Genomic DNA, 19,006 nt, shown 5'->3' with positions numbered 1-19,006 from the left:
CCATTAAAGTTTATCTTCCAAGATAGCCAGACAATGCATACAATGAAACATATTGTTAGCTTATATTTCGTCCTATCTTTGTTTCAGTGTCCCGGCCACGGACTTAGTAGGCTAGGTGATAGGTTATTGCTTTTCAAACATGATTACAATTCTCCCAACATCTTGCATCTCATTAACTCGGCCTCAGAAGTGGGAGATGAAACGCTCATAGAAATCGTTCTTACTGGTAAGTTATTTCTGTGAGCTTAATATTTACTGGTAGACCAAAATCCTGTGAATTTAGTTGGCACTTACTAGAAGGCCTGTCCCATTTGCAGGTGAAGGGAAGTTAGAAATCATGTGAATGTTGAAGTGGTAGACAGCCTTCCCCAGGGCCAAATGCACTTCAAAATAGGGCTATGGTGCCTAAACATTTGGGGGGTGGGGGCTGAGCCATTGTTGTCCACAAGAATATTGTGCCACCGTTAATTTGTTTCGCAATTGTGAAGCAGCAGGAGCGCTTTAAATGTACCGTTCGGGGAGCAGCCCCAGAACAGGACAGAGATACAGAGCAAGACAGCATAGCGCATGCAAAAGGTTAATTCGGCTCCAAAAAATTGCACATGCCTCTTGTGAAGAGGGCTTTCAGGCCAGTGGGGCTCCCAAAATATTAATAGGAAGGCAGAACATTGGCAGAGATTAAGTTTTTAAAGAACAATAAAATGAGCCTCTATACTGCTCCTGGCTTCGGTTTTGTTTTTGTTATCTGTGTCGTTGGTCATGTAATCTCTCTCAGGCACTCTCATGAATATTTGCTTCCACTCATTAAAGTTACTAGCCGTCATGGCTTGGACCTGTTTCGAACTTCTTGAAACGTTTAATATTGGATATTATGACATCACTTTTGATAATACAATGAGCATAACGACATGATCTTGACGGCCCCTCAGCTGAAATCCTATTGATGTAATACATTTATGCATGGGATATGACAATTGGCCACAACTACTAAATGAGGCCGGTCTCCAGCAGGTCGTTTTATCTGATTTCTACTTTACTTATAAAATGTATTGAGATGTACAGGAAGGGCTCATCCAATCATCTTTTACTTCCTACTTCCTTCCTTACTACCTTACGCATCAATCATGTTGGAGCTAAAACAGGGTTTACTTCGAGAAGCTTTTTATAGTTTTGGTGAGCTGCTTCTTAAAGAATATACTTCATGCTAATTTGCTATTTTATTGTTATTGTAATATTTTCATTTGTTATTGACCTGTATAATGGCTGTAATTGCAGTTTTTTATGTACGAGAATTTCAAAATAAATGAAAATAAATAAATAAATACTTTGTGAGGAAGAATTTTTAATCGAATCCAAATATAAATGACAACTTATGTTTGAAAAATCTCGAAGAGGAATCAGTGAGGCTCATGATAACTTTCAAAGGTAAATGTAAAGAAGTGCAATCAGAGGAGAAAACATAAAATTTCTGGCCTAGCCTCCCATGGAGATCAGTTCAAGCTGCATGAAGAATCAATCATGTAATCATACAAAGAAAATCATTTTTTGAAATATTTTCTTACAGTTTTTTCTTTGCGTAATTTTGATTCACAGCTCAGGTACTCGATGCGGAAAAAACAGAGACTCCTTTGTTTCGTTCCCACAATTTAGCTGTCCACTCCTATATCTCTCCGACCTTTTGCGATTTTTGCAGTCAGATGCTTTTTGGCCTTGTTCGACAGGGATTGAAATGCGAAGGTAATGCTGATTCAATACTCTGTGGTTACTTTAATCTCTTTAATTTGAACATAAGAAATTGATTCATTGTGACTAAGTCAATTCTGTAGTTTCATTTCCCTGTAATTCGAATTAAATCGTTCAGTTCGAAAAATTGGGAGAAACTAAATTTTAGAGGAGGCAATCAAAACTGCCTAATAGCTAAGAAAGCCAGAGCTGAATAAGGAAATTTAAGTCAAAAAGCTTTCATTGGCATTTTTTATAATTGTTGTTATGTTTGGAAGATGAAATTTATGTGAAGGTGAAAAGTGAAAATTTTCTAAATAGCTGCTTTGATTTGTTTTTGAGTTCATTAATTTAAGGTCAGAAATTAAGGACTATGAATGGATACTTCCATCACTTATTACTTCACAGGGGGAGGCTTTGTAGCATCCCAATCAGTTTTTTATCATAGTATGGCCAAATTAACTAGTTTATTCCTACAAAATCATTGGACCCCTATTTTGCTGATTTCGTAAATGGGCCCTGGAAGATCCACAAAAACTATAAAAAAAATTATCAAAGAGGTTCGCTTGCTGAAGTGGTAACCTCCACTTATCTGAAGTATTGTAGTAACTTATTGTTAGCGATTTTCACTCTAGCTGAAAGGTTCGGTTTGGTTTCTGACATTCTGTCATGATTCCCAATCGTTCTTTTTCCAATAAAGAGGCTGTCCTGAAAGGAACCGGACTTCTGTCATAGCAGGCGATCCCAGCGTCGTATTGAGGTTTTCTTTGACTTATCTGGAAGCTGATAAGGCACTAATGTGGGTAGTTTTCATCAATTTGAATTATCTTGATCAGCACTCATCTAATGATCTTTTTATTCGGACTAAGTCGATTGTGTGCTGCAATTTTCACGATGAGGTCTTTTTTTGAGCAAAGATGCAAGCTGAAAAAAGCAAGCTGCAAGCTGATGAAAGATGAATATTACAATAGTGCTCTGAGACGATTACTTGAAAATATTCGCAGATAAAGGCCTAAGCTCTTGTAAGAGAATTCCTGGTATCTGCATGACGATAATGCACTTGCCCATGCATTGCTCCAAATTCACGAATTTTGTGCGAAGAATGCCATGTGTGTTCTCCCTCATCCCCCTTGTTCACCTGACCTTGCTCCTTGTGATTTTATTCTTATTTTCTTGACTGAAATTTAATGTAAAAGGACAACGTTTTCAAACCGTTCCAGAAATTTAAGAAAACACTTTGAAAGAATTGCGGTCATTCAAACGTGAGGAATTTCATTAGTTTTTCGCCCACTTGATAAAACGGTGACAATAATGCATCTACAAAGCTGGGGAGTATTTTGAAGGGGATGGGTGATGACTCAGTAAGCTGTTTGAAATGTTCATTTTCTCATTCTTAAGCATTTGAAATTGACAGCAACAAAGTTTCTAACTTAAAATCTGAGTATTTTCTAAGTTGTATTTACATTTTTCTTGAAATAAAGTCCAAAATCGCAACTCTTGTGTGACTTTCCTTCATTCCACAACATGTAGTGTCCACATAAAGATGAATTTCAACATTCTGTAAAAGAAGAAATTTTTATCGGTTTGTCAGCTTTCAGATAAGCCCAAAAAAGCCTCATTACGACACTTGGTTTGCGTGGTATGACTAAGGTCCGGTTTCCTTTAGGGCAGCCCTCGTACGTAGTTAATTATCTTTATTTCGGATATTCTTACAATAAATGATGATCATTTGCTCTGTTAACTACTGTCTGGATTTCCAAGTGTTTGGAATATAACTTTCTACCTTCCTCTCCCTCCCCCCCCTTTCTTTATTATTGCCATTGGGAACTTTTCAAAACGTTTATTGGAGTAAGTTTTGCAAAAACCATTGGTGGTTCTTCATCAGAGAACTGATTTTCAATTTTCATGGCCTCTTTTGAAAGCTAAGGATTTCTTCTAATGATATGTGCTTCTAAAACTTCTAAAAAATACATGTTAAACGAGATACATGTAAAACTGGAAATATATTCCTTTTGACTTCTTAAAATCTACAATATTAAATTAAATCCAAAAGAACTATGTGCTACAAGGCGGTGCTTTCTTAGTGCTTATTTTACCAATTTAAGTGACATATAATGATCATTGATCGTTTTTGACAAAAAATTCAAAGTAGGGTCTATTCAAGATTTAGAAGTCCAAGATGGTAGATGTAGCGGTAAACTATATGTTGATGCCTGATCAATAAACTTCCATGAAACCTAGTATCCAGTGGTATTGTGATGAAATACTCGATGAGTCAACTTTTCGGAAATCCAAGATAGCAGTCATGGTTTAAAGTCTTCGCTTTGCTGACCCAAGGGCGAATTTCTATATCCATGTGAGTCCCGGATTGCATTGAGTTAAATAAATAACAGGGTTCTCTATGAAAATAGGGATACATATTCACGTCAGAGGCGCGACGTGTTGTTATGTTGGCAACTTTTCCTTAAGTTTGGATTCAATCTCGTATTTAGGTGTATTCTTTGACAGGTAACTTAAACTCAGAGTGATTTTTTCCTTTTTTAATAATTTTCATGTCAAAAGTGGGTACTCAATGGTCTCTATCGACATTTTCAGTCATGGATTCAAAATTTTAATTAATTCAATTGCAATTAATTGAATATTTGTTCCGTGAATATTTATCAAGGCTTTTCTTCTTTTTGCAAAAATGTTTTCAATGAACAATTTAATTCATTAAAAATATTTTTGTTTAATAGCTACTCCTTTTGAACATTAAAGAGCGACGCCAAGAATGGCACAATTTGGGCCAGAAGGGATTTTTCTGAAACCGGGCCCAAACGATACCTTATGATACCCTAAAACTCTGGTGAAAATTTTAGCTTGAGTATACGCACGGTTTTTGAGGAATGAGGGGGCAAAGTTGCCAAATCGCCATCATTCTGGACAGCATTTCTACAGCAAAAAGACGGGAAAAATGGACAAAAAAGTTACACCTTTGATGGGTTTCGGCTGTAAATGTTCTCATTGGGCCCCCAAGCATTTAACTTTGTTCAGTTTCAAAAATTTTGGTCGCACAGTGGTCCAAAATGGGGGGAAATCGTCGAAAAATCAGGATTCTTCGTCAAATTTTTAGAAATGGAAGTAAAATTGTCGGTCTGCTGCAGTTTTCATGGCTAACAATGTTTGTATCCGTCATCAATGCATGAAATTGTGTTCAGCTTCACAAATTTACATCGCACAGTGGTCAAAAATGGGGGAATTAATGGACAAATTAAGATCCTCTGTCAAACTTTTTAAAAATGAAGTGAAACTGTTGGTCCCCAGTAGAGTTTAGATCCCGGAAAAATTCATGTTTTTAATTTTTTTAATTATTACTACATGTCAGACCGTATTGTTTATAGAACATTGTTATAGAATAGACTTTGTAGCATTATCTCAATAAAATATGCAAACTTTCAGAAATTTAAAAAAAAAGAAGGAAAAATGGAGAGAAAAAATTAAAAAAAGATTTAAATAGTCAAAAAAAGAATTTTTCCGGGATCTAGACTCTACCGGGGACCAACAGTTTCACTTCATTTTTAAAAAGTTTGATAGAGGATCTTAATTTGTCCACTAATTCCCCCATTTTTGACCACTGTGCGATGTAAATTTGTGAAGCTGAACACAATTTCATACATTGATGACGGATACGAACATTGTTAGCCATGAAAACTGCAGCAGACCGACAATTTTACTTCCATTTCTAAAAATTTGACGAAGAATCCTGATTTTTCGACGATTTCCCCCATTTTGGACCACTGTGCGACCAAAATTTTTGAAACTGAACAAAGTTAAATGCTTGGGGGCCCAATGAGAACATTTACAGCCGAAACCCATCAAAGGTGTAACTTTTTTGTCCATTTTTCCCGTCTTTTTGCTGTAGAAATGCTGTCCAGAATGATGGCGATTTGGCAACTTTGCCCCCTCATTTCTCAAAAACCGTGCGTATACTCAAGCTAAAATTTTCACCAGAGTTTTAGGGTATCATAAGGTATCGTTTGGGCCCGGTTTCAGAAAAATCCCTTCTGGCCCAAATTGTGCCAAAAAACGGTCGTTTTTGGCGTCGCTCTTTGGCACTAACAGATAGTGGTCTGTCTGTTGGTGAGCTGCTGTTGATGAACAATGATTTATCCATAAGTATGGTACCCCTAAACAACACTGATTCTAAAATAAACTTCTTTTATTAAACCTATTCTTTAAATGCGCTTTGTCACTACGATTCACAGGATGCGGCTTGAATTTTCACAAGAGGTGTGTTGTTAAGGTGCCAAATAATTGCTCCAACAGTTTGTCCAATGGAAAAAATCGCTCAACGTCTAACCTACTTGTGCCTCGTAGTCCTTCTGAGACTGGATCAAATTCTTCTTTAACATCAATTTTTGATGATCTAAGTTTAAGTAATCTTGTAAGTATTTTTTCTCCTCTCCTCATTAATATGAAAAAATTGTTGCCGAAAGTCCATCTACTTTGAAAGAGTCAAATAGCAGTTTCAAATTATTTTAACTCTTAATTTCCTCTTCAGAAGGAGCTTGTCAAGTAAATTTCAAGTATTGCATTTTTAATGAGTCTCTTTGCACTTAGTTTACAGTATTTTTTATCAATTTTTTGAACGATATTAAGTTGCTGAAAGCGAGTTTAAAGCTGCAAATTTTAAGCTTCCATTTAAATGCTTATTGCAGAGAAAGCCAAGATGGCTCCGGAGAACATCCGTATTGCTCCTGTGGTGCGATGGCCAGATTGGCATCTCTGCCTTGATCCACGGTTTCTAGTCCATGCAGCCATGTATCGATAACCTATCATGACAACAATATCATGGGCCGTGGATTTTGGCAGTGGTACTGATTGGGCCGAGGCACTACAGGAGCAGCACGGATATTTGCTGTTGCCATCTTGGCTTCATTGGCAATGTGTGTTCAAATGGAAATTCAAAATGTGCAGCTCTAAGGTGAATCTTCAGTTGTAGTTGCGAAATAATCCACCATGTGGCGCTGTTAAAATCTGACCCTGAAATCAGTGATTATTTAAACATCACAACAGATACATATTAAATTCTAAGACTCATAAGTTCTTGCAGCATATGTTTGAAATGTTCAAAACGAAGCACAAGCTTTGAAAGTTTAATAATAAAGGCGGAAACCAGACCCCAGTTTCTCTTATGAAATGCCTGGAAGTGTAAGAGAGATAGTTCATAGTGGGAGAGAGATATCTGCACTGGTGATTTGTGGCACCAAGGTAATTTTTCTTAACCCTAATATTATCTGGGATCAAGTCCCAGAACTTAAGAAGTTACTTTTCATATCCTTTTTTGTGTCAATAGGAAGAGAAATGTTACAGCATGTTACATGACTCTTCGATTCTAACAGGAATTCCTTTAATTTACGCAATAGTTCAAGGACTCAAGTGGAGCTGTGCGAACTCTAATGGCGGGAACCATAAAATCAAAACATAGCCGTGGCGCCCTTAAAAAATGTCTTACTTCTGGAAGCTGTAGAGAAACCTTAAACGTTCATGAGTTAATGCCTCCCAAAAACAAGTGGGAAAATTTTGTCCACCAGGTGCACTTCATACTTTTCTAAAATGCAAGAATTACCAATCACTCAACAAGTGCACAAGCTCATCGCACACTTTTCACATTAATCACCATTTAAGACAGTCAGTCGAAGAATGTGGGTGTGATTCTTTATTTGCCACTGCATTTTGAGTACCACAAGCAAATATTCAATTTAAAAATCAATAGTCAAGCAGGAAATATCCTTCATTCCTCTCATCTTCAATATTCTTTTAAGCAACGGATATTTCACACAGTTTACTTTCAAGATTAACTTTGGCAAAATCTAATCTTCCAACTATTGTGCAGGTGCCTTCAAGTTCTTCCAAGCAGAGTAGATCCTCTTCACTGAATAGTAGAGCTCCTTGGGGGTCTGTTAGAATTCCACATACATTTGTTGTGCACACATATGCACGGCCGACCGTTTGTCAGTATTGTCAGAAGTTTCTGAAAGGGCTTTTCAAGCAAGGGATGCAGTGCCGAGATTGCCTTTATAATGCCCACAAAAAGTGCATAGACAAAGTACCAAAAGACTGCACAGGAGAGGGAGCGAAAGATCCTGTCGGTAGGTTGACTTATTTCACACTTTCTTTCATCATCGCTAGAGACCCCATCTTTTCGTGATTAATTGTGACCCAAATTCTCGCTGTAAATCCTGAAGTTCTTCTTGTAAACTGCTACATTCTTTCTAAAAATTTATCAAAATGTATTATTTTCCTCTCCTTTGAAACTAAAGCAGGGAGAATTGAGGGATTTTAGATATAGTTTGGAGACTCTCTCTCAAATAAATAGAAACCATAAATAGAAAAGAAAAATGTGAAAGTGATAACTTCTTGAAAAGCTTCACATCGTCAATATCATCATGATAATGACTATTTCTCCACTAATTTACCAATCAAAATAGTAATTTATCGCTAATAACATCAAAATTTGCAAACCTGTGGTGAAAACCGTCGAATTCATGTCCATATTCGCGTAAATGTGGATATTTGCGCTCAATGGCGGAACCTGCAGAATTTTCGACTACTTATTCAAAATCAGCGGACTCCATGATACCTCTGGGCTTCATCCCAGTGCTCGAAAACGGTTTTTTGAAAATAGTGCGAAATAGTCTCTGTGGTCTTTAATCATCACAACTGATACCAAACTCGCTATACGCTTAGAACCTGTCAATGGTCTTTAATCATCACAACTGATACCATTCTCGCTCAACGCTTAGAACCTGTCAATGTTCTATAATATACTCAGTCCATCTAATACCATGGAAGGGCATTAGGATGATTCAGTGAGCACAGGAAAACTTTAGAGACTCTACCTACAGGGATTCCCTGTATATCAGAGCTGCTTTCCAAAAACAGTGATCTATACGAAATTCTGGACAAATTTGAATAATATTCGAGATCATTCAATTGTTCCAAAAGAGGCTGTCCCATTTTCCATAGGAAATGGCCGCAAGAGATTTTACATCCATACTTTCAGGAATCATAATGGATCATCGCAGAGGCCTAAATCCGGTGACCTTTCCCGTCTAGCCCTCCAAGGGGGAGGGGGAGGGGGTCAAAGGTCAAACGCACAGACTGCCATAACTTTTGAGCGAAACAACGGATCAACTTGATCTTGGGCTCAAATGAAAGCTCTCAAAAAGACCTTTCATTTAATGTACATTAAAGTCTGTTTTTGGTAATTTTTTAACGTGAAAAAAATCATTATTTGATTTTTCAAGCCCAAAAAATTCAGTTTTTCGGGTCTATCTATGAAAGGGAACGCATGAATCATTACAAAAACCAATTTAAATGAGAGTCCTTGATTCAAGCTTTAAAACAAGCTATCATTGAACTTGGGGAAATGAATGGTTCAAAAGTTATGACCGTTCAAAGTTGGCGTGGCGCGCTATTTTCGAAGCGCGCGGAGTGTATACTCGCGTTCCACCCCTCCCTACCTTTTCCCCTGGTGCCTGCTTCAGCTGATAACGGATACAGAAAGGTGCAAAGCTCCTTCCACCTAAAGAATGACCGATCATACGTTATTTTTTTGCCCCCCTCCCTCCATTATATAATATTTAATAGCCAAATCAAGCCTCTCATCATTGCGCTATCTGATTATTCCTGTGCAGGTAAATCTTGATGAAAGGGGAATAGATCGGAGAGAGGAGAGGGAGAGATATTCAGTAGTAAATGCGAGTTTAAAGTGCTGGTCGGCTAATTGCGTACTAGAGCTTATGAATATTATCTACAGCTTTTGAGTGTATTTTGCTGTAAAAGAGGCTTGATTTGGCCATTAAATATTGTATCATGGAGGGGGGGGCGAAAAACTAACGTATGCCAGCGTTTTATTGTTTATTAGTATTTAATTTATTTTTATTTCCCTTTTTTCGTTAGAAATATAAGTAATTTTGCACTAATGATCGGTCATTCTTTAGGTGGAAGGAGCTTTGGACCTTTCTGTATCCGTTATCAGCTGAAGCGGGCACCAGGGGAAAAGGTAGGGAGGGGTGGAACGCGAGTATACACTCCGCGCGCTTCAAAATAGCGCGCTACGCCAACTTTGAACAGTCATAACTTTTGAACCATTCATTTCCCCAAGTTCAACGATAGCTTGTTTTAAAGCTTGAATCAAGGACTCTCATTTAAATTGGTTTTTGTAATGATTCATGCGTTCCCTTTCATAGATAGACCCGAAAAACTGAATTTTTTGGGCTTGAAAAATCAAATAATGATTTTTTTCACGTTAAAAAATTACCAAAAACAGACTTTAACATACATTAAATGAAAGGTCTTTTTGAGAGCTTTCATTTGAGCCCAAGATCAAGTTGATCCGTTGTTTCGCTCAAAAGTTATGGCAGTCTGTGCGTTTGACCTTTGACCCCCTCCCCCTCCCCCATTGGAGGGCTAGACGGGAAAGGTCACCGGATTTAGGCCTCTGCGATGATCCATTATGATTCCTGAAAGTATGGATGTAAAATCTCTTGCGGCCATTTTCTATGGAAAATGGGACAGCCTCTTTGCAACAGAAATTGTGTCGGGTTAAATGGGAGAAAACAGGCTGTGCAGGTAAGATACATGTTCGGTAATGAAATTGCATACTCACAACAAAATCTCACTCTTTTTTCATCTTTTGTTGCCGCAGCAGATTTAGGAGGGAACAAAATCCTGTTATGGGTTTATTAATTGGTGGTGCGTTCAAATGGGCCCTTGTTTGTGTGGTCTCAATTGAAAGAAAAATACAAAATACACATTTACTTAGTTACATGGCATGGTATGCGACCTTTCTTTCACACTCCTCTGATAATTTGAATTTTCTTCAGTCGATCCTACAAGGTCGAAGCCTATTTTGTAATCAATTTGCTGTCAGTTCGATGGGGAATGACTCCTAACGAAGGGCCATAATTTTCTATGATCTTATCGGCATAGCAAGGTCGATGAAACCTTATATACCTTGTACCTAAGTAACCTTGTATACTTTTAAATTCAAATATTTACCTTACATGCTTACATAATTTTAATTGAATTGATGTGCTGTATTTCGCAGGTTCTGAGTATCCTGACAGTGGAGTAGGAAGTGAAGATAACCGAGAACAACTAGAGGATGATAGTGATGGCGAGGGAACGAACTCTCCATTGCCAGCCCAAAAACAGCAAACTTACTTGCCCTCTGTATCAAATGGAGCCCCTTTAATTGTATGTATTTTATGGTCGGCTCATCTCATTATATGATAAAATAAAGCACAAATACTATTTGAAAGGAAAAAAATTAAAAATGAGAATGAACTATTTGAAAGGAAAAAAAATTAAAAATGAGAATGAATTCAGAGTTAACAAAGAAACATATATATAGACACTGTACCTTCTGAAGCATGTTAACAGAAATGTGTTCATGGCAATGTCAAATTAGAACATGAAGACTATGAAATTGGAGATACGAGACCAGATCTGTAAAAAGGGACCTTATCTTCCAAAACTTTTAATTTGAGTCATTGGTACCAGTTCATAGAGTTATAAAACCTGGATATTTTAGGGCAGTTTGCTTTGCAGCCCATCCACAAACTTTCACATCTATTGATCTTGATGGAATTGAACTCTGCTTCCTAGGGGAGCACCCTATGGAATGGAGTTCCATTCCGTCAAGGTCAATAAAAGTGAGAAGTCTGTGGTCGGGGTGCTGGCAGCTCAAAAATTGAGGGAAATATAAGGTCCTGAAGTTCCCAGCAAAACATACTTAACCCTTTCCGGTCCGCGGCAGTTTTCCACGGCCGTCGTTAAGTGAGGTTAAGGTAGCAGCGATGTTGTCAACAAAGACAGTGGTTTCCAAACACCAGAGGCCGCACTTGCTGGAGCAGTCGAATATACCCGATATCGGCCTGCACAGAAGTTCAAACTTTTGGGCGCTATATCCGACATCGGACCTAAACGCGTTATTTTTCACGGCGAATATATCCGACATTGGACCGGAAGGTTAATTTGTAGGTGCAAGGTTTAGGTTAAATTTAGGTTCAGAATAGTAGCATGCACACAGAAAAGGAACAGCTTCGTGGGAAGAAAATTAAACTAAAACCGCAAGCAGCTTGTTCCAAGACTTTTAGAGAACGTTTCCTGTTGAGAACTCGGAATCACCAATTTCCTACCCTTTCTTAACCAAAAACCTAACCTTTCCAAGGATCCTGTCGCATATGAGGATGAGTACTTTGACGTGGGTGTCTTTATGATGTCATCATTGTCATTCATATGCCACCGTATCATTTTGACCCGAAATTTCAATTACTCATTCATTTTGTTGCATATTTTTATGTTATTGTATCAGATTTTCTTTGAAAGTATAAAAAACTCAATTTGTTTTTGCTCAAAATTGCAGGAAACCATGATTTGCAGAAAGAGGCGTTTGCGCAGAATGCTCTCTTTTCAGAAGCAAATTACATCTTCTAGATGTTACATCTTAGCTGATATTTATGTCACACCAAAAAATAGGCAGGATCATTGAACAGAACTAAGACACATTCTTTCATTGCATTGACAGAGCACTTTTACACTAGAGGTTGGCCTAAGGTTTCTTTGCTGCTCTTTGGACGAGTATGCAACTGTAATGTACAGAGTTTTGGTGGTCTAGAAAATCAGGAAAGTCAGAGAATCAGCATGCATGCAATTTTTATATTGAGATAGGTCAGGGCATTGCCAGAAAAGATGGAGAATTTTGTGAAAAGTGCCTCGGCTTGGCATCTTCAGCCATTGCCATTTGGGCTCATATCGAATCTTTATGTACAGATTTTTTGTTCAAACTTCAGCATAAGTCAGCACATCTAAAGAGAAACCATAGAATGGAATATTTGTCGGAAGGAAAACCATTGAATTTGAATACTTTTTAGGAAGGGGAAACCAAAAAAAGTCATGAAAAAGTTAGAAATGTTAGGGAATCTGAAGATGAAACAATTATAGAAATCCTGCCTTCAGAATTTTCTAAGGTTCTTGCGAAATCCGGTTAGGGTGATTCTATGTGATGTAGGGTTGAGATTTGCCACTATGTTGCGCTGCTATGCAGTTTGTGTCTTTGAGAAGCAATACTTACCGATGCGTACAAGTTGATGTAAGAAACTCATACATAACGTGTAGCAACATCGGCACTCAGTAAAATGACATCAAAATTGTTAAGATTCATCATAGTTCTATATCTATAAGTACGATGACGAACGAATAGCACTATAACACACCCTGAGTCAATGGGCGACGTACGTTTTCGTAGTTTCAAGTATAAATTCACAATGAATCGTAACAAATTTGATAGTTTCTTGTATTATCTTGTACATTATAATAATTATTGCTTATCAAAGACGTAAACCGTGAGCCAGTGCAGCATGGTTGCGGATCTCGTCTCTAGATCACATAGAATCACCTTAATCAAGCTTTTACTGCATAATTCAATTTATCCAGTTATCAAGCATAAGTGGATGTGGAGTTTCATCCCTGATCGGCATTCTTCTCTTTTTTCAGGATATTACTGTAAGTAATACTGATGATGCTGCATCCGCCGGATTTAGACCTGCTTGGTAATTATGTTTTTCCATGCAATCTAAATTTATTCCTTAAAGTACTTCACAATGAAATTAAAGACTATGTCTATCAATGGAATCATACTTTGATTGCCATAGGAAGACTGAGATTGATTATATTTTGATTTAACTAAGTTCCTATTCATGTAGGCCCTTTGTCTTTTCAACTATCTCATGTTTATAAAACATTTATACAAAATTTGTACACAGCAGCCATTTAAAAACATGAAAAAACAAGAGGGCAAAATGGGGGATAACAGGAAACAAGGCTAGTAAATACACAACAAAACACCAAGACGATCGACTCAAAACTGAGCCATTTTCAGTCGGAAAATTAATTAAAAAATTTCGGGAAAAAACCCTGAAATATACATGATGGTGAAGGTAAAATAATTCAACTTCATTCACAGCAACCGTGCATTCATGCACTGCTAATGTTGCACTGCTAATGCCGCATTTTGAGAGTCCGTCGGACTCAATTGCGTGCGCAGTTAATTCAGTCTTTTTTCTTAACATGCCAAGCCATCTCAAGTGAGGATGACGATTTTCCTAAGTAAAATTGTTTATCAAATAACCCACCTAGTTTATCAAACAACCCACGACAGATGGTGGTGGAGATTCAGTTTTGAGTCAAAACGTCTCAGTATTTTTTGTATAATTTTTAGCCTAGTCTCCCGTTTTTCCCCTTGTTTTTTCATGTTTCTAAAACATGGACTGGAATTTCGCTTTTCCTAATTATTTATATTTCAGCTCCCTGTAGTGAAGCTGCTTTGGAGATTCTTTCTTCTCTGCCCTTCTTCTACTGATGTCACCTATGTGTGTTATTTCAATTCTCAGAAATTCTAATCCTCTGAACCTTCCCTCCATAACTTTCTACCTTTCCGCATCAAACAATGTTTTCAAAACCTATTTACAAATTTATCTCTTCCTCTCTACTTTTCACTATCATCATCCTGTATCCATCATAAAACTCTCTTTATCTCATCCGCTGACATTAATATCGTTTGTGGGATTCCCCAGGCATGCCCCATTAAAGTGTGGCTTCTTTTGGTCGTATAGAAAAATCGAGTTGCACTATGTGGCAATCGTCTTATCCATGAAGATAAGAAGTTATCTTAAAGTGGAGCCAGATAATTTTTTTTTTATTTAATCCTTTGAACGGTTGTAATTTCAAAAAAATTTACATTGCTTTAAAGGGGATCAGCAGAAATGAGCATTTTGCTATGAGGTGCATCCTAATGAAAAAACTTGACAATCTGTTGAAGAGGCTTCCAGAGATCTTTGTAAGACGAGGAAATTACACTTTGGATGTAAGGCGGGGTGTCATAGTGCAACCAATTTCATGGCTTAAGGCGTGGAAAACTGATTTTATTTTGAAGCTGTTCTCATTAAACTCAAACAGGTCTTCAGAAGTTGAGAAGCCACACATATCTCACTACTTGTCAGAAAATGATTTACAAGGTTTGTTCAATAAGAACACCACATTCACTAATTTGAAAAATCTTAATTAGCTTATATGGTATGTGGCTTGAAATTAGGCAACCTCATGGGTGTTCTGCGATTTTTATGTTTGGCCGAACCTGTCTCTCTTTTTTCGGCCTCGCACCACGTTTTTCAACTCACAAGAATGATTGGAGTTTCGTCTCCATATCGTATCCGTACACTCAATTTTTGTCACCGAAAATTATCTTATCCAAAAATGTAGGTTCATTGTTAGAACGTTCAAGAAGCTAAAGGGAAATTGACATTCGATTAGATTTTTGTTCAACGGACAGCAATCACGGGACAAGTTTACCTGAAGCTCGATGCATGTCTAAACATTCTATCAAAATTGTATGTAAAGAGCCTTCAGAAATATCGCACTCTTCAGCAAGCTCGGTACAACCATTTTCGAGCACTTTTGCCCGCACTTCCACGTGGCAAATTTCAGTTACCATTGATAGTCAATTCCTGTGCTCCTCATCTTTGACAGACTCCTGATAAGTTTTGAATCGTTTAAACCATTCAAAACAGTGAGAACAATTTATACAATTATCTTGGTAAACTTTACTTAGAATACCAAATGTTTCGGTACAAAGTATACAGAGTTTAAAACAAAATTGAATGGTAAATCTTTGCTCCATCAGTGATCACATGATGAAAATCGCAGAACGCACCTGACTTAATCGTATTCAAGGTGACACAGAATGAACATTGATGAAGATAAACAAAATCTGTGAATCTTGCGCTCTTCAATATGTTATCAGCTATCAGAAAAGTCCAAGAAAACCTAATTCGGGCCTTTTGTGGGCTAGTTATCACCAAAAGCCGGTTTCTTATGGAACAGACCTCGTACAATAATTGTTTCAGCATTTAAGATTTATATTTGACCTTTGTTGCTAAAATTACACCAACAAAGAATTAAATGTTCGCTATTTTTGTTCCATGTTTGAGTAGCCTCAGCGACAATGTGAAGAATTATACCCCACAATATTGTTCCAACTCTTTTTTTCTTTCACGTCATACCTTAAAACTGCATAACCATGCAAAGCTCATGACAGGTAAAGTGCTTGACCAAAACTCAAAATTAGCCAATTATAATGACTCTCATAACAGGCAAAGTGTTGAATTAAAATTTGCTGTTCTCTTGTTGTAGTGCATTGCCAAGTAACAACATCCCTCTCATGAGGATTATTCAGTCAATTAAGCATACAAAAAGACGAGGCTCTAAAGTAATCAAGGAAGGATGGATGGTTCACTTTACAAGCAAAGCACCTCAAGTAAGTGTACTTTTTTGTAATCAGTGCATGGAGAAGACTATTTTTAAGCACCAAAAGTTTTACTTTGGACCAGAAGAAGATAGGAGTCGCACAATCGGTTAGTGGTGACAATCGCAAACTCCATTGCTCCGAGCTTATCCCCCAGGGATCTAGAAAGTCCTCAGCCTTCCCATTCTCAAGTGTGGCCCTTTCATTGTGGAAAAATCCTTTTCCCAATATTTTCAAAGTTATGACTCTTTATTCCTCTTACTCTGTTTTTTTTACAAATTGCCTTGGTTTAGCAAAAAACTTTCAATGTTCATGCAAACCTGATCCAGCTCTTCTGTTATCAAGATCTCTTTTTGCCACCTTCTCATTTTGCAAACCTGCTCTTGTGACCTTCCCATTTTTGCACATGACTGACCAGGTGCTTGCTGGAGAAATTTCTGTACCTCCTTGAGTCAAATGGAGAGTTTTTCCTCCATACTCCATACTAAGTTATTAGTTTAACCTTAATAACTGATTTATTGAATTTCCTACGGGCAATATCCGATTTTTGTATTTATCTATTCAGTTTATTTGTCATGTCTGCTTCATGAAGTCAAAAACGTTTGACTCAACTACACCTCTGCATTCTGTACTCTAATGACGCATCCCTTTTACACACCTTGTTGCAATCTCGGAAAATTGGACAGTTTTGCAAAGCAGTTTCCACTTGTTCTGTGCACTTGTTTTCTTCCTATTTAAACTGAAGTAGTTTTGCTGTGAATGCTGAAGCTTCAAGGACAAATTTAGGATCAACTTTTTTTTTTAAACTTTATTTAATTTTCTTTTCTTACTGGGATCAAAACGAATTGCAGATGGCCAGGGGAAAAAATTTTGAATTTCTGGCACTTGAAATATCCTATCATTTGATTCATCAGGACAGGAAAGGAAGATAAAGTAACTTCAATATAATGTTGCTCCTGATCTAAATATTTCTCAGACATAATGTTTCCTTGATCTTACAAGCAATCAAGCGCAGGATCTAAACAATTTAGTTCTTGTTTTACAGGGTCACTTTGCCCACTGCCAATAATTGCAAAAATTTAAAGTTTGTACCCTGGACGATTAATACTCGGCACTGAATGGAAGTTTTTTTTTTTTTTTTTTAAACTTTTTACTGTTTTACTCGGATAGATCTTTTTTAGGTTTTATTTCTTAACTAATTTCAAGTCATTTCAATGATCCATTCAAAACCAGCGATTTAGATACTAAAGATAGGGGGATCCTATGCAACGCCAATGGTGAATTTCGCAACACACTAGGAGCAACAGTTAGGTTAGGAAGAGGATAGTCGATTCCCATGGCTTTGTATGGGACTGTTGCCAAACAATGACTTATATCAAATTTGCAACCAACTGTTTGAAAATCTGTGTCAAGATATGGAACCTAGCTATTCTTCAAGCGAGTTCACGATTAAAATTTCAACACTAAATCATTTATTGTAAAAACCCCTGTAAGATCCCATGTATTTGAGGTTATGATAAAGACAGCAATTGGCCATTACTACTCCCCGCCCGCCTATCGAATGACCGCTCCATGTATATTACGTATTTAAGTTGGCCACCGACAACGTACAGTTCCTAAATCGTTGCTCCAAACAAGCATTTAAAAATGTTGCCATTGACCCCTTCCTCCTCCAAATGGGGAGCCTACGCATAAAAGTCAGCCATATTTGAATGTTTCACATGCTACTGAATCATCTGTGAAAAGATTGATCTTGCCTGACAGGAAGCAAACCTTTTGAGAGATGTGTAGAGGATACCTTCTTTCTCATTCTGCTTTTCAGAAAGTTTTCAGGTTGGTTTTAAGAGGAGTTTCAAGTGCTTAAGTGTTTTTGTACAATTTTATGCAATCTATGTTGTACGCTTTTCACTCTCTAAAAGCAAGTGTTAATCATTCTTCTTCTCGCTTTGCGTCTATGTGTAATAATGTCCTCAATCTCAGGAGAGGGTTTCAATAGATTAGCTTCGTCAGAATTACTGAATGCAGCAGAGGTACGGTTTGCCTCATTTTGAATATGTACAGTCAGTTTTTTTTTTACTTTTTTATCTGATTTATTTACAATCATTATGGAGGGATTTTTTTATATATTTTGACTGTTAATTTCTCTTGAAACTGGGCCAGTTGGTTGGAGACATTACTAAACAGAGGGACCTCTAGTGAAAATAGAATGAGTCTAAGTAAAAAAAAGTGGTATAATAATGATCCCCTTTCCTTTCAATTACATTAAGTTGATTCGACAGACAGATGTGGAGAGAATTCCAAAAAATCCCATGATATCTTGACATTTTATCGGATCATCCAGATAAAAATGGGCCTCTTGAGTGCAGTGACATTGCCCCCGTGGCAATCTAATGCAATTCCAATCCTCATTCTTTCAGGACCTAGAACGAAGGTACAACAGTAATATGAGAAGTCATCCCTCTAAGCACACTAGCCCTTGGGAGGGGTATGATTAGCTGCAATATTGAACGACCGATATTAGTGGCAGCTTCTGAATTGATTCATAGTTATCATTCAATACAATGCCATTAACTTCCCAACTTTTTCATTTTTTTCTCAGAGGAAATTGCATTACTGGCGTTTAGATTCCAAATCAATCACTCTATTTCAAAACGAAACTGGCTCAAAGTATTACAAGGAAATTCCTTTGGCAGAAATATTATCAGTTGAAACAAAGACAGCAAACAATGGTCAGTAGTCCTCTTTTCCATGGTTTCATTGCCTTCCATAACTTTTTTGTGAAAGTTAACCCTTGTTTTTATTCAGTAATTGTTTTAAGGGAGCATCCAAGTATGACGAAATGCACCCAGAGATGAAAGCATCTACATTCCCATGGCAATATGTTACTATGATTGGATGATGGTCTAGAAATCCAACTTTGGTGGTGACTTTTGT

At 37.3% G+C, this 19,006-nt stretch overlaps 1 protein-coding gene across 3 annotated transcripts in view; it reads left to right on the top strand.

The window, feature by feature from the left end:
* Window positions 1-19,006, top strand: part of PKD (serine/threonine-protein kinase D3) — a 69,145-nt gene that overhangs the window by 2,609 nt on the left and 47,530 nt on the right. For all 3 annotated transcript variants that reach the window (XM_072296260.1, XM_072296259.1, XM_072296261.1), the window contains 8 exons: window positions 88-226; window positions 1,594-1,737; window positions 5,967-6,145; window positions 7,598-7,853; window positions 10,817-10,965; window positions 13,267-13,322; window positions 15,961-16,084; window positions 18,672-18,801. In XM_072296260.1, coding sequence (XP_072152361.1) covers window positions 88-226; window positions 1,594-1,737; window positions 5,967-6,145; window positions 7,598-7,853; window positions 10,817-10,965; window positions 13,267-13,322; window positions 15,961-16,084; window positions 18,672-18,801 — 1,177 coding nt within the window. The remainder of the gene's footprint in view (window positions 1-87; window positions 227-1,593; window positions 1,738-5,966; window positions 6,146-7,597; window positions 7,854-10,816; window positions 10,966-13,266; window positions 13,323-15,960; window positions 16,085-18,671; window positions 18,802-19,006) is intronic.

The sequence above is a fragment of the Bemisia tabaci genome, chromosome 2, assembly GCF_918797505.1.
Source record: "Bemisia tabaci chromosome 2, PGI_BMITA_v3".
Classification (NCBI taxonomy): domain Eukaryota; kingdom Metazoa; phylum Arthropoda; class Insecta; order Hemiptera; family Aleyrodidae; genus Bemisia; species Bemisia tabaci.
Note: the sequence above shows the minus strand (reverse complement) of the source record. Positions and strands in the feature narration are given on the sequence as shown.